Source organism: Numida meleagris, chromosome 11 (genome assembly GCF_002078875.1).
Source record: "Numida meleagris isolate 19003 breed g44 Domestic line chromosome 11, NumMel1.0, whole genome shotgun sequence".
Taxonomy (NCBI): Eukaryota; Metazoa; Chordata; class Aves; order Galliformes; family Numididae; genus Numida; species Numida meleagris.
In genome coordinates this window covers 6970515-6985960 of record NC_034419.1, presented here as the reverse complement: position 1 = coordinate 6985960, position 15446 = coordinate 6970515, and the positions used below count along the sequence as shown (strand labels likewise).

The following is a 15446-nucleotide window of genomic DNA, read 5'->3' as shown; positions in this document are numbered from 1 at the left end:
CGTTAAGTACATGTAATCCCAGCATTTACACAGTAGATGGCAGCAGTTGCAACGCAAGAAATAAAAACGTGTCCGTATATACAGCACAAGCAATATTAGACAAAACAAATTGAAATTACCAACAGAAAAAAACTTATCAGAGCTACAGCCCCCACCTCTCAGGATTTTTGGAATTTGAGCTAAATTCGAATTCCTTCGAAGTCAAGAGGAGATTCGTTTTGTTGACCTCAGGGTAAGCAGCTATTAGTTCATATAAAGATAACAGCTTGTCCCTTTTCCTGGAGACACAATGACAATTCTACTTGTTAAAAGGTTTTCCCTTTTTCAACAGCAAAGAATACTTGTTCACTAGCAGGAAAAAAAAAAAGTACAAATACATGGTTTTCATACGTAAATAACTTATGTTAGAACCTAAATAACTCTAGCTAGAATTTTTAAAATGCAAAGAAACCTAAACATTTTTAAAAGATCGTGTAAAAGCCAATAGTTATTGATTTAACTGCCTTTGAGATCTGTACCTTTTCCTGCTATGGGGAGATCTCCTGTATCCTATACCCAAAGCTCGTTGACATCATGGAAGTACACTATGGTGACCTTCCATCACCGTATCATCAGTGGCATCTTGATTGTCCAGAGGCATTCAGTGTAGGACTGTGGCTGTTTAGCAGGTTGTAAATGCTTCTTCTACTCATACTGGGGCCCAGCCCTGTCTTTTGCTTCAAAGACCATTCTTTGAAGCAAGAAATCATTGGTCTATTTGGACTAAATCTATTTCCTAACTTTACTACTCAAGATTATTAACCTGATGACAGCTAGCAACATTTCACCTCACTCACAAACAAGTAGTTCATTATTACAGTTATGCTCCTAACCCAAAAGCTTTCTCTGGAGTAACTGGATAGATAGATCATGCTCTCTCTCATCACACCTTGCCATGCAACATGATGCGCAGCAGAACACCTTTGAATGCAAGACAATACAAGGTGGAGTGCTTGAGCAAACCTTCCTGCTTTACATCTTGCAGTAGTTGGTCCTAAAAATGAAATCCTGAGCCCCATATTTAAGCACACGTGCATAAACCCAGAGGAATGCTAGGAGACTATTTGCTGGAAATTTCCACTCGACATACACATACGCAAGCCTGCTCAGTGCCAAAGGAATGCTTGCAGATCAATAGCTCACTGTAAAACAAAATAGTGAGCTTGCGCAAAGCGTTTTTTGAACCTTTTATGACTCAGCCAAACCAGAAATGATTTTTGCAATGTGACTGGAATGTACAACTTAGAGACCACTCCAGATAATTGTGTGTGCTGTGTCTGCTTCGTGGAGAAAAACTGATGTTAAGATCAGTATCTTGCCAGAAGCGGATCACAACTTCTCAGCCACAGTTAAGGGCTCAGCATACTGAGGCCTTTACCACCCTGATTTCTTACTTCTCTTTCCTTCTTAGAACAACACCTACGATGCCAGCAGAGCTGCAGAAGCAGCAATCGCATCAGGTCTGCCAGCTCTCTTTATGCTCTACTGCTAGAGTAGTAGACATCAAGCTGGTGGGACTAAAGAGATGTCCCGTAAGTATACAAAAGCTGACCACCTGCAAAGGAAACATTATTCATTGAAGAGCAATGCTGTATTGATGACCCCACTGTAAATTCCTTCACTAAGGTCTACATTTCAAATACTTTTCTCAGAAGTCAAAGGAATACTGCAAATGTTTGCTTTGTAGGGGTATTAGGACCAGCTGACAGGCAATGTATAAGGGCTTTGAAGATACAACACAAAGTATTCAGTAGTTTTACAACACTGATAAAGAGGCTTCTAGTATTCTTTGGTATTTCTCATGTTAGTAACTTGGCTTTGATGTTTTATATTTAAAATAGAAGCAATCATCTGAAATTCAGTTCTTGGGATTTAATTAATTAATTACATCTCCTATCCTATTGTTACACAGGAAATCATCTTCAGCTCTTAAATTAGCCTAGAATGCCTACATTAACAACTTAGATTAAAAAGCTCTCTCAGAACCAACAACTAAGCAAACAAGTAGTTTTGATTTATGAAAGCCCAACACAATCTATAAACTGTTTAAAGAATGCTGAAGCAAAGGGCTCTTCTGCAGCATATTAACAAGCAGACAACTGGAACAAGATGCAGAAAGTTCCCAGGAATTTTGCCTGCAGACTTGCAAACCAAGCCGATGGCAACCACAAGACACAGCACAGTTCTCCAACACCGTGCAAGTCTGACATCATCCATAACCCCATATGGTGGACTAGTACAGTATCTTTACCTTGTAAAATATGCACTTATTCACTTCTCAATTTAAGGATTGTATACTGACAAATTCATATTTTATGCATACCTTCCAAACAAAATTATTAACAATAATTAACACAGTCAACTCCATGAACTCTCTGGCTTTTGCTCTCTGCTGTAGATAAAACTCTACTTGTTGATAGCATCACTATCAGCCCACAAGTTGCTTCCCAGCTTCTCATAAAGACATCAGTTTCCTTCCAGTCAGTAATACAGACCCAGACCCCTCTTTTATTTCAATCTAGAGCACTAATACATTTCTGAAACTTACAAGTTTAAGAAACTTAACTACAGGCAATATAGAGCTAAGTTTAAAAACAGATACCTCAGTGTCAAATCACCTCATTTTCACTAGTTTTTGAAATTCTTGATATTTCTATCTGTAATGTTGACTTATAAATTAGTGCAGTATAATACTGTTGCTCATTTCTTCAACAGTCAATATTTAAGCTTCTGAAAAGGACCATAGTTTTCAAGAACAGCTCACAAAGTAGCAGCATTAGTGAAAAAAAGTACAGTAAAAATGAATTATTTCAACACAAAAAATGTTCTGAGTTGCCTTTGACAAACTGCTTGTGACACACTGCCTTATGTATACTTGCTGGAGTATTACCCGAATAATAAGGTGCTATTTAAAATCAATCTGTATATTGAAATTTGGGCTTTTATCTTACATTTAGTATTATACTAGCAACATCCATGCTGTCATTTATATACAGCACTAGTTCTCTTTTCACTTATTACTATGTAAAAACTGCTAAGAGACTAAAATACCTTATACAAAATTACTGCATTAAAACACTGCTGTTAATTAAAATTTCTTGAATACAGAAATCAGATGATAACTTTTAGTTTTTGCAGTATCACAAAACTAACTTGCTTCTTTATGTTGGCACTCTGGTCACGAAGCACTAGAAGGTTATTGTGGTAATAGACCACTGTTTTCCTTATACACTACTATATACACTACTAATACACTGTAAGTAACAATTATACTCCTTACCACTCAATAAAAGTGCCCCAAGATTTCCCAATTTCTAATTGCGTATGAAAACTTCTAGTAGAAAAGATCTTAGATAAAAGTACTCTTAAATATCAGAAAGATCTAGAGTGTCATTTCCTTACTTTGAAACTCAAAAAAATTCTCTAGTAGCCAAGGTTATTTTTCTACTGGAGTTTTGAGGGTATACTTTAAGCTTTTTGAGTCATTGCTTCTACTGCATGCAACTGCACATAAACACATGTTCTCCTTGTTCAAGGATTCACGATGACACTTAGTGGTATGCAGCTGACATGCACTAACTTTGTAGAGAACACAAATAAAGCAAAGTTTTTGAATCTCAGTAGACTGAGTGCAGGCTATGATTTGTACATGGACAGGTCAGAGAAAAATTCTAAATTTATCGTAAAATTCTAATATCTCTTCCATAAATTCAAGTACCAATATATTAATGAACATGATTGTTCTGCTAATAAACACTTACGTAAACTTTAAATCAGAAAGCAACACCAGCTAAGCTGCATCCTCCTATGTAACTCACTAAAAGCAGTCAAACCATTCCACACAGAATCAGCACCGAGTAAAGAACACATACTGTTCCGTTTGCCTTCTTCATCAGCCTCTTCATCATTCTCAGGATCAATGTCTTCTGCCTGTGTAATCCAGTCTAAATATCCCTTCAGATCTTCTTCAAGCTGCTGTTTTTCACGTAGCTTCTGAAAGTCTCCTCGGGCCTTGGCTTTTTCTCTTTCCTTGGAAAATTCCCTATCAAATTCAGATAAAGCAGAAGAAAATACTGATTGTCAACTTGCCAGAGATTTTGATCTAGGTCTTGACACTGCAGAATAACATACTGACATAGAAAATGAGCTGCATCAACCACACAGAAGATTTGAGAGTTTTTTGAAAACAAGACAGTGGTGCAAAGAAGTCACAGCAAATCCCCATTGTACTACATCAAAACTTTCAGAGCTCTTATGATTAACTGAAAATTAAACAAGATTCTTAACTCTTCCTAGACAGTTTATATGCCACCATTTGCTTATGTGCTCTTATCAGTAGTTTTAAATATCAACTGTATCTAATGGCTAAGAAGATAAACAGGATTGCATGAATAAAGTGATGTCAGAGAACTTAGTTGAGTATTACTTTCAGTGAAAGGAAATTCTGGCATTCAGTCTCAAAAAACCTCCTTCCTCTTCCAGCTATGGCTGATTGTCCATGTCCAAAGATACCTGCTGCCACGTCTCATTCGCAGAACATCACTAACAAGCTCTCTCTTTATTATATCACGCAGAGACACCTGCGGTGTTTGAGATCTGGATGTTTTGTCCCACTCCTCTCTGTAATAGATCCTGGAAATTCTGTTTTTATAGATGAGAATTGCATCTCTTTACATAAGTTGAATCCCCTGCCTGGTTGCCCCCATCTCGAGAAATACACAGTATTTGACTTTGCCTACTTTAACTTTGTGATTTGGTCCATTCCCTGAATTTTCATGCAATACCTTTAAACTAATAAAGTCACACTCTTTGAGAAGAGGGGTGCATACAATGACCTTCCGAGGAGCCTTCCAACCTGAATCACCCCAAGAACCTACAACCCCCTTATAGTTATATATGTCTCAGGACAAACGTCAAGTAAGCTCTTGCATCACACTTCATACACTGACACTGTTAAAACACTCAGTGTGATACGCTAATACACAGTCTCCAAATGCATAACTCACTCTGCCAGGAGGATCAAGCATTTTTTTATTTATCTGAGTATCAACCTGTTTGATGGGGGGTAGATAAGCATCTTTTGAACTATATGGTAACAGGATTAGAATTCAGGACAAAAAATTCAGGATTAAAAATTAAGCTTTTCCTGACTAACTTATTTATCTTATAATAGGGCTAAATAAATCCAGAAAATGGCTATAACAATTTCTATTACTATGGATTTACAACTCCTTTATTTATTGTGAACTTTCACTTGAAAATATTCCCTAATTAGCACATGTTCAAGAGGAAAATTATTAAAGCATTGAAAATGCCTCTGTTCAAATTTAAAAAAAAAAATAGGAAATTCTTGCATTCAAAAGTGTAAGGCTTGCAAAATATTTGAACATGTTAAACAGAATTATCAATATTATTTTTCCCTGATAACAAAACACAGAAAAATGATAGAAAGTCTTAACGATTTTTCAGAAAATTATTTCAATTCCGTGACATACACTCCTTATCTGGAATTGTAGATGTATAATCTTTGCTTTTCCTAATTTTTCTTATTTTATTTTCAGTCTCCAAACATCATCTAAACACTACATTTCTGCTTTGACATTAGTAAATTTAAGGTTAAGCTCTTTATATGCAATTATCCAGAATTTTTTACGTTTGTTATGTTGAAGAAGTGAAATACTTACAGTTGCAAAATCTGAGAGACAGACACTACAACTACAGTTAAGGACTTAATTCAACAAAAATTAGTTTTGGCACATGGAGATCATCCTGTTCTATCTGATGACACCTTAATGTAGCTGAAGAATGCCAGTGCTTGCTTTGCATTTGCTATCCTTCACCTAGCACCCAAGGGTGAGGTGAAGGTCATCTCCACAAAAACACTTGTGAGAGGCAGCACTCAGCAGATTTCTTTGAGGGATAACTGCTTTCGTTAAAAATTTAATTAAAAAAAAATTAAGGATTTCATTTTTCTGGCAGCAGATGTCACATGCCTGTAAGAAATTTTTTGGTTTATCAATCCTGTGTTTAGGCTCATCTTAGAGTATCAAAGAAGCTGTCCTTCACATCTGACTGGGGCAACGTACCCATGACTGCACAGGCAGTACATTTGGAAAAAAGAGCTATCATAGCATACTATGAAATCAGAAGCAATAACCTTTGCTAGCTTTTGCTCAGTATTCTTGTTTTGTCTTTTGGTATCTTTCATTAGAGTGAGGAATTTGTGATTTGCGTGGGTAAAGTAAAATGAACTGCTGTTATTGTATGAGAGCATTGTAAAATGAAACAGTTGGCAAGGCTGCTACTTTGAACAGCACTTCACCCATGACTGAGCCCCCCTTTAACCTTGTCTTTATATTAAAATAGCTGCATGCAGAGGATTAAGCACAGTTTTTATACACAGAGCTATCTATGACCTTTCCCTTCAGTACAGCACAGAAGCCAGACATTAGTCTTGGTTAGATGCTGTGGCAATTTATCAGTAGGGAGAGATGTAGTGGTGCTTAATTTCCATAACGTTTAAAATTTTTTCCTTAATTCTAAAAACCTAACTGTCCACACTGTCCTTGCTGAGCAAGGACCTACTGGTCAAACCGAGAGATAAGGGCAGGTACGGACAGCCGAAGCAGGGATGTGTGGCCTGGGAAGAAGGCAGGGATGGAACCAAACTTGGTGAGGGATGTGAAAAAGAACAAGAAGGGTACACTGGTCAGAAGAGACAGACTAGAGAGAGTGTACCCCTTTGATAAATGAGAAGGGAAAGCTGGTTGTAACAGACATGGAAGAGGTTGAGGTACTGAATGAGTTCTCTGACTCAGTCTTCACTAGCAACCAGGCTTCTTGTGTCTTTCAGATCCCTGAACCTCCAGGTGGGAGCTGGGGGAGCAAAATCCCTCCCAATATAAGAGAAGAGCAAGTCCAAAATCACCTCATGAGACTGAAAGCATCGAAGTCTATGGGGACTGATGGCATGCATCCCAGGGTCCTGAAGGAACTGACCAATGCAGCTGCCAGCTCACTCTTCATCATATTTGAAAAGTCACAGCAGTCAGGCGAAGTCCCCAGTGACTGTAAAAAGGGATATATCACTCCCATTTTTAAGAAAGGAAGGCTGAGGGAGTTGGGCTTGTTTAGCTTGGAGAAGAGAAGACTTTGGGAAGACCTCACTGTGACCTTCCAGTACTTGAAAGTAGCTTACAAGCAGCAGGGGGACTGACTTCTTACACCAGTAGATAGATGGAGGACAAGGGAGAACTGCTTTAAGCTAAAAGAGGGGAGGCTTTAGATCAGAAGTCAGAGGGAAGATTTTCACTAAGAAGGTGGTGAGGCGCCAGCAAAGGCTGCCCAGGGAGCTATGGGTGCCCCATCCATAGAGGTGCTCAAGGCCAGACTGCATGGGGTCCTTGGCAATCTGATCTAGTGCCTGATATAGCGGCTGGAAACCCTGCCCATGGCTTTGCGCTTGGAACTAGATGATCTTCGAGGTCCCTTCCAACCCAAGCCATGCTATGATTCTGTAACACACCTGAAAAACTGCATTTTCCTGAGGTGAGGGATCAGGCTCTCTGGTATTTTTTTCAATGGCAGCCACAATGAACTGACATCTCTCAGATAAATGAATATACACACTCCTCTTACACAAATATCACGTATAAGACCGGAATTAAATTGAAGTGGAAATGAAATGATTACCCTGTTAGCAGAGAAAATGTATTTTTTCCAAAAAAAAACAAGTTAATTGAAAAAGTTGCTGGAGGTGAAGCAAAGGAGAAATGCTGGCTCTTTAAAACTGCTGATAAAGACATTTAGACAACAAGATATTCGGATATATAGACAAATATGCAGATATTGGCTGTTTTCCTGGAAGGAGGAATAAGACAGCTGCTTGTACACTATTTCACAGCTATATAGAGTGTAGGCTAGTTCCAGGGCAGAAAGGAAAGGCTTCTGGTCATGTGGGCATCATTAATCTAAGCATCATTAGACCAATGGCCTGAACTGGCCTCTCTGACTGTGATCAGTACTCAGCCCAGAAGCCTACGAAGATGACAGGCTTAGGAAGCTGCACGTTAATTGTGTTAAGTGGGCCTCCGTTATGGAAATATTTGTTTTCACAAATGTCTGTAGTAAGGGCTAATTTCAAAATAAGTATTTCATTTTGTTTTGATAAAAGTGACCTGATTCTGGTATGTGAAAGTGTAAATTTGGTTGTCGTTTTTTTTATTTGTTTCATTAATTAGCTTGACAAAAATTGTATTCAAAGAGATGTTGTGACTGTGGTAACACTGATAAGGGTCTCCCCACTAAAATGCAATTTTAATCAGTCTCCACCCAAGTTGCTATAAATTGAAAAACTCTGAGAGGCTACTCTGATTTGACACACCAGTAGAAATTAAATGGAAACCTGGTGAGATGAGTCTGCTGTATCTCGTGTGCATCACTGAGGCAGTGATGATAGGAAACAAGTTCCATCTTTAATTGTAAACCAGGATGCTACTTCTTGGCTGGCCGTGTTATTGACCCTGCAAACCTATGCAGCCAGAATGAGAGAGAGAACTCATCTACTGCAGTATGTAGCTTACTGTGCACAGGGTCTGGTACATGGAAAGCGTGGTGGGAACGCTATATGCAGAACTGTCACCCAGACACCCTAGACTCTCAGTTCACAGAAAAGAGTCACACAATCACAAAAATGTACTCACAGAAGTACAGTGCTGGCCACCAGACTCAGAAGAGGTTTCATGCAGTGGTAACCATACCAACCAACAAATCAGCAGAATCACATCAGAGAACTCAAACTGCACAGTGAGCACAGACAACAACTCATGCTGGGCCTATTGCTTAACCCAGGCGTAAAAAGATAATTTAAAAGGTTAAGTGACATCACATCTTTAATTACTGGATATTTGTACATCTTACCCCTTCTGTTATAAATAATAAAAAATCATACGCTGAACACCACAGAATTATTTCTGCAGAAATATAAGTATAGCATAAATTTTCCTTGAGCAAAGAGAATTGGGTTCTTGACATAAAAATGCAAACTATTATTATCTATCCATAGTTATTTCCATATAGTTGGTCAGCAGTTGAGAAAAGGCATACTGTATAGCACGTTGTGCCAAAGAGGCAATGGAATCACCTGCAAAAGCATCAAGTTGGGGAACAGTTTGAAAGAAGAGGCAATGGAGAAACAAAATTGAGTTCTGATACTTCAGACCGTACTTACATTAGCACTTTAAGGTGTGCCCATTCTGCCTTGTGTAGAAACCTGCCTGGCACACTGCACTCGATTTCTTAGAGGAAGAACTGGCAGCACCGAGGGCAGGTTCTACTCCCCAGAGCATGTTCACCCTACCATCATGATGAGCACTTTTAACAGTTTTTAAAACTGGTATGCTTTTAACAGCCAGGAGGCCACTTCACACAACCCAGACTAAATAAGACTGTGTGACGTGTACTAACATGACTGAAATAAAGGCACTTCTGTTCGTGCTCTTTTATTAAAGAGTACTGAATTACTCCCATAGATTTCAGTGGTCTCTGTTTAGACCAGTTGGTTAGTTACTACTGCTTATAGCTGAGAGAATTTGCCATCATGTACTGTTAGTATATTTGATCTATCAAGGATATTTCCTTTTTCTTTGTTGTTTTTTTTAATATTTATGTATTTGAGTTTTTACCAGTCACAGAGCGATCAAAAGCAACCTACTTTAGCTCATAATCTGGTGAGATCTGGAGTTGAGGTCCCTTTCCTCTTTTTTTAATGTATATTGTGTGAGGGAGTTAAATTTTTATCCAGATGTCTTTCTTCTACTAAGCTTTTCCTCTGCTGTCGAAAGGAATACTGTCAAAACCAGTTTGTATCCCTTTTGCTGAAAGACTACGGTTGACAGTTCACTGCCATTTTCTATTTTGTACATCATTATTCAAATGTCTTTTTCTATGATTATTTCTGTATATACTACAGCATATAATCCTTAGGTGTATAAGCTCCTCTGTACCAATACATTTTATATTACATTAATTAACAGATGTTGCCAGCGAGATTGACACAGATAAGTATGTACCCTTAGCTTTCAGATTCACTATAAACATGACAAATAATACTGTGGGAAAGAAATGCAAAAAATTAACATTCTCTTAGTAATCTACAAGACTTGCATGTAGAAAGATGTATATAAGAACATTTCAAAGCTCATGATTTTATGTCCTCTAGTAAAGCAATAAATTCAACATACAGAGATGTATTAAAGTGTGTTTGAAAGGTCTTACTTGTTCCCATGGCTACCCAAAGAAATACTAATGCCTTGAGCAGAAGATGCTGTCAGCAGAAGCCATCCCCTAACGATAAGGACTGTCTTGAGGAATAGATTATCATGCATCATTAAAAGCCATGCCTCTCAATAAATAAGCTATGAACTTTTATCATTTATTATTTCTTCAGTTCATAGTAAAATAATCTAATGCATGATGAATTATAGGCATATTTATTTAAATTTTCAACACACCTTTAAAGATACTTTCAGGGTTGATGAGTATCTCTCAATTCCTGCCTCTTACTTTTATGAGGTAACCCTTAACTTTATAATTTCTAACTTAACTTTCTAGTCTCAGCCTTCTGTCTCTTGCTCTGGTGGTCATGATACACTCTGGTTTTTATCCAGGAATATTTAGAGGTCTGCCCTCAACTCTCAATTTCTGCCTGGTACTTCATGAGTTCAGAGAATACAGGTGCCACTTATGCCTGATACAGATGCAGTGAGTAATAAAGCTACATGTAAAAGCAGGTTGCTGAAGAAGTCCATCACTCTTTACCAAACTAGAACTGCTGAGGAGCTACTTAGTTGTAATTTGTACTGTTCCATCAAGTGTCAAGTTGCCCTAAAGCACCACTGCCCAGTCCTCAGATCATAACCAGAGGAATTTTATTAAAGAAAAATAAGTGTACTCTAGGATATCATCTGCAGGCTGAACCCCTTCTCTGCTGTTAGCTCAAAAGATCTGGCAATCAAAATAGAGCATGATCATGTCATGACAACCTGTGATTTCCAGTAGCTAAAACAATCATTCAGAACCACGCACAGCTTGAAATTCATAATGTGAACTGGCAAAATGCAGGCCAGTCCAAGATAAAGACGATGCAAAGTTATCTGAGGAATGTGTGTATTTGCAGCTTTTCAGTGCTGCAAGTAAGCATTTTGATCTGCATTTCTAAATATTGTACGAATTCAAAATTGCAGTCTTATTATGAAAGATCAGGTAATAGTTCCAGGTGGCCAGGTAGATTCCAAAAAACTCACCGTGCTGAAAATATGAACCATCACGCATGATTCTGAATCAAACTTCCAAACACATTTCCAGGTATACTTCTGGAGCTGGATCTACGGCCAATTTTTTCTAGTGTGCTTAGGGAAGACTAGTTCATCAAGTCTGTTCTCAGGTTAGAGCTAGGCTTCTAGAGAGCCCTCTGTTGAAGTGGGATCAAGTGTCATTGCCAGAACCTTTTCCTAGAGAGAGGTCTATAGCTATATTGCCATTTCTAGAGCACTTTTCTAAAGATTATTCTTGCCAACGCTGAAGCCCTTTAGAACCCTTTCCCAGAGTCGGACTAGAGCCAGTTCTTGAGGTCTTTTCCAGAGCTGGACTCAGCTTTGATTGTCCGGTCGATTTCTTGAAGATCCACCTAGATATGTTCTGGAGCATTTTCAATAGCCCATTCTGGAGCTGTTTTTATAAAGGCCTTTGTCAGAGATCATCTATATGTTTTTACCTAAAAACTCCTTTAGAGAGCTGGATCTAGAGCCCCTGCCTAGAGCGCATCACTAGAGCTAGACCTAGCAGAATTTGTACAGGCCATTGCTGGAACTGGAACCATTTCTAGTCTTTTCTAAAGCTGGCTCTGTAACCCATTTCTGCAACGGATCTGGAATCTGAGCTGGATTTGGAGCCATTTCTAAAGCTTGAACTGGAATCTTTCTCCAGACTGCCTTTTCCCATATAGCTCTGCAAGCCAACACAGCTTTTCAATTGAGAATTCACTTCAAGCATGATGTGAATAATCAGACTAGTGACTAATACAGAGTATAAAAAAGGTAGTATTTTGAAAAAGAGAAGCTAACAAAAAAGCAGTTGTACAACCTCCAGCCTATGAATTCTCTCCATCCTTGTTATTCAAGAGAGTATTTAGAAGGAAAAAAAACCCTCTATAGTCAGCTTCCTTTCAAAAATTAAAATATTTACACATAATATTTCTCTTAATTTACACATCTGCTATTAAAAATATGCACTGAGTTTTTATGAGTATCATCTTCAGTAGGCAAAAGTGACATGGGCAACCAGAAAATACTCACCTTCAGAAAGGGCTAGATGAAAAATAAAATATCTCCCAAATCATCATTCTCATTCATTTGTACAGTATCTACATCAAACATGCAGTGCACAAGAGGCAGTACAGAAATACAAAGGGGCAGATGGTCACAGAGTAACAAAGGGATGCAAAGAGAATTAATGAATGTTTCAAAACCGCAAACAGATCAAAACAGCAGATTTAAATGTATACAGCACAACTTTATATCACAGGAACTAACACTTCCATACAGAAAAATTGTATTAGGCATTCAGATTCCACTTACAAAATCTGTATGCAAAGCCATGCTTTTCAAGTCAGTTGCCATAATTTTTGCATTCTTTGATTGGTTAAGTAAGATTTAACTTTGTAGTTTTATCATAGAAGAAGTTTCATGCTATGGTTTGAGGAACATAAAACACAAAAGCTAACTTAAATAACACAAAGAATGCAGGTGTTACACATCCAATGCCTGGCTCAGAATAAGAAATATATAGAGAGCTTTCTGGTAATGAATGCAAATACATCCACAGAATGTTCAGCATACCCATAAAATTTAGACAAGTAGGTCTATATATATAATGTGTGGAAAATAGTTACGTGTTAAATATAAAAACATTCAGTGAGCAAACCAAATCCATGTAACTGTTCCACACTGGCCCTTATCAGAGTTTCAAACATATTCTCCAGAACATTTTCTTCATTTTTGTACCAATCAGTAGTTCGGCATAATAGATGTCTTTCATATCTTTCCGGGATACTCACTTCTCCCTTTCTCCTCCCCCACTCAATGTCAATTTTGGTGGTATTTATACACCACAAATCTCAGTTTACTCATATCATTTCCTTCAGCATGGAAATCACGACCAGCAGACAATCCATCAAGTGCTCTGAGTGCTCAAGTGACACTGCAATTAGTGAAACCATGGCAGAAAATAAGTTTAAGAATGAATGAAATTATAAATCTGAGTACACATGACACGTGCTACCGCCATCTGAGTTCACTGAAAAGCAAAGGCAAGTAGGAAGAGCTCTAAGAGCCCATTAGAACCCTATGGACCAAACAACACCTAGAAATCAGTGGAAATTTACTTTCTGAAGAATGGAACCTTACTAGGGGACACCTTTTCCCCTACATTATAACAGTATCTCTAGAACAACTTCACATTCCAACAGACTTTCCTCACCAAAACCGTCTCACTGCAACAGGGAAAAGCTGCTAAAAGATTACCAACACTGATGCCCTACAGTTTATACTAAAGGTGTCTGAGTCATTAAATATAACAGAATTGCAGAGGGGTGAAATCAAAAATGCAGTAATTTATCTAACTCAACTTTAAATAGCTTTGAAAAACTACCTTATTAAAATAAAGAAACCATGCAGTGAAAAAAGAAGCTAATTTATCAAAATGTTGCAAACCTTATAAAATATTTTAAAGGTATTAAATCAAATAAAAAGCTTAGCCATATGAATCTCTCAATTTCCACGGCTTCAGTGGAAGAAGTGAACATGTGCATCAACACACCAAAGCTGGCATTACTTTCTCCACAACTTGCTTTTAAAAAATTAAAAAATCTGAGACTATTAGCAATTAATTTGAGTCATGCAAGGGAAAAGGGAAATACAAATTAACTGCTCCCACAGCACACCTTCACACGACAGGAAGAAAACTAACTGCTGCTTATGACCTTCTTAAGGGCCAGTGAAAGGAACTGTGAAAACCTAATCCACTAATGGCTTTAGTGGGAAATCTAGTCACACAGGGATGTTAGGTAACAGTATCAAAAGGAGAAATAAATCATACAGCAACTACCCTCATTTTTCTGTCCTTTTCTTTCTTGTTTGTACAGTGTAGCTGTGATGCAAGAGCTAGACCTTTCATTTTGCAACAGTTGACATCTTTGTCCCTGAATAAAACAAAGCTTATTTGGCTGCACAAATCATCCTTTATAAATCAGGGTGGGCCTTGGAAGGAAGAGATTAATTATAAAAGAAAATAAATTGATGTGTTTTATGTCTACTCTTTTACTTTTAAACATCCACTTCATACGCTGATTCTGAAAGTAAGGTAAAACCATACTTTCCCTAGTTTCCTGCGTGCAAGTAGTCTATCACAGATAATTGATCTGATATTATAAAACACATTGTAGAAACACTGTTTAGATAAAAATGCGCTTGAAACAAAATTATCATACCAGCAATTGGAAATTTTACTTCTGATTGTCTGACTTCCAGGAATATAATATGGCATTATGTAATTCCTTTCAAAACTAACATACAACATGGCAAAGTTGTGAATACGGTTGTGCACACAATCAGCAGTCTGATGACACCATCGCTTTCAAGACTGCATTCAATGCAAGACTAATTTTTCTGTTGGCTAGAAAGATGGCCTGATGTTGCCAAAATGATATTGTTTGTCATGTAACTTGTAGCTAATGCACCCAACTATAATTGGGGTTGGTGGTTGGACTTGATCATCTTAGAGGTCTTTTCCAAACTCAATGATTTGATGATTCTGCAATGCACATGGTTTTCAAATGCTAATAGGATCTTTATAAATGCATTTACCTAACCTGGAGTTTCCCAAGCTCAGCTGGGTTGGAAGACAGGAAATGGCAAAAGCAGCAGAGATGTAACTTCAGAAAGGGGGCTTTGTCAGAAGGAAACCTTGAAAACTGTTGCCATATAATTTTAAAACCCATTATGTAGCTACAACTGATTCCACTTCAGTTCTTAGAGTCTGGAGTGCACAGAACAACGAAGTGCTATAACAGTCTCCCACTGACACGCATAATAAATTGAAATTTGATTATTGATAAATACATTAGCCTGTTGGTGCAGGTTGTCACAACAGCACACAGCTTAACAACATGGAAAGCACTAAACATTTTGTGTAAACCAGCCATACTCTTTCTATAAGACAGATCTTGAAGCACCCCATTAAAAAAATTTTGCTATGTAACTGGTAAATGCAAAGAGAACTCCAATCAATTTACAGCGATTTAAAAAAAAAAAAAAAAAGCAAGTTTCAGAAAGAAACACCATTATATCTAT

At 37.7% G+C, this 15446-nt stretch overlaps 1 protein-coding gene across 6 annotated transcripts in view; it reads right to left on the bottom strand.

Moving 5' to 3' along the window:
- The window catches only part of CACNA1D (calcium voltage-gated channel subunit alpha1 D), a 168918-nt gene that overhangs the window by 72114 nt on the left and 81358 nt on the right, over nt 1-15446 (bottom strand). For all 6 annotated transcript variants that reach the window (XM_021409351.1, XM_021409350.1, XM_021409355.1 and 3 more), the window contains exon 9: nt 3912-4081. In XM_021409351.1, the coding sequence (XP_021265026.1) occupies nt 3912-4081 (170 nt within the window). The remainder of the gene's footprint in view (nt 1-3911; nt 4082-15446) is intronic.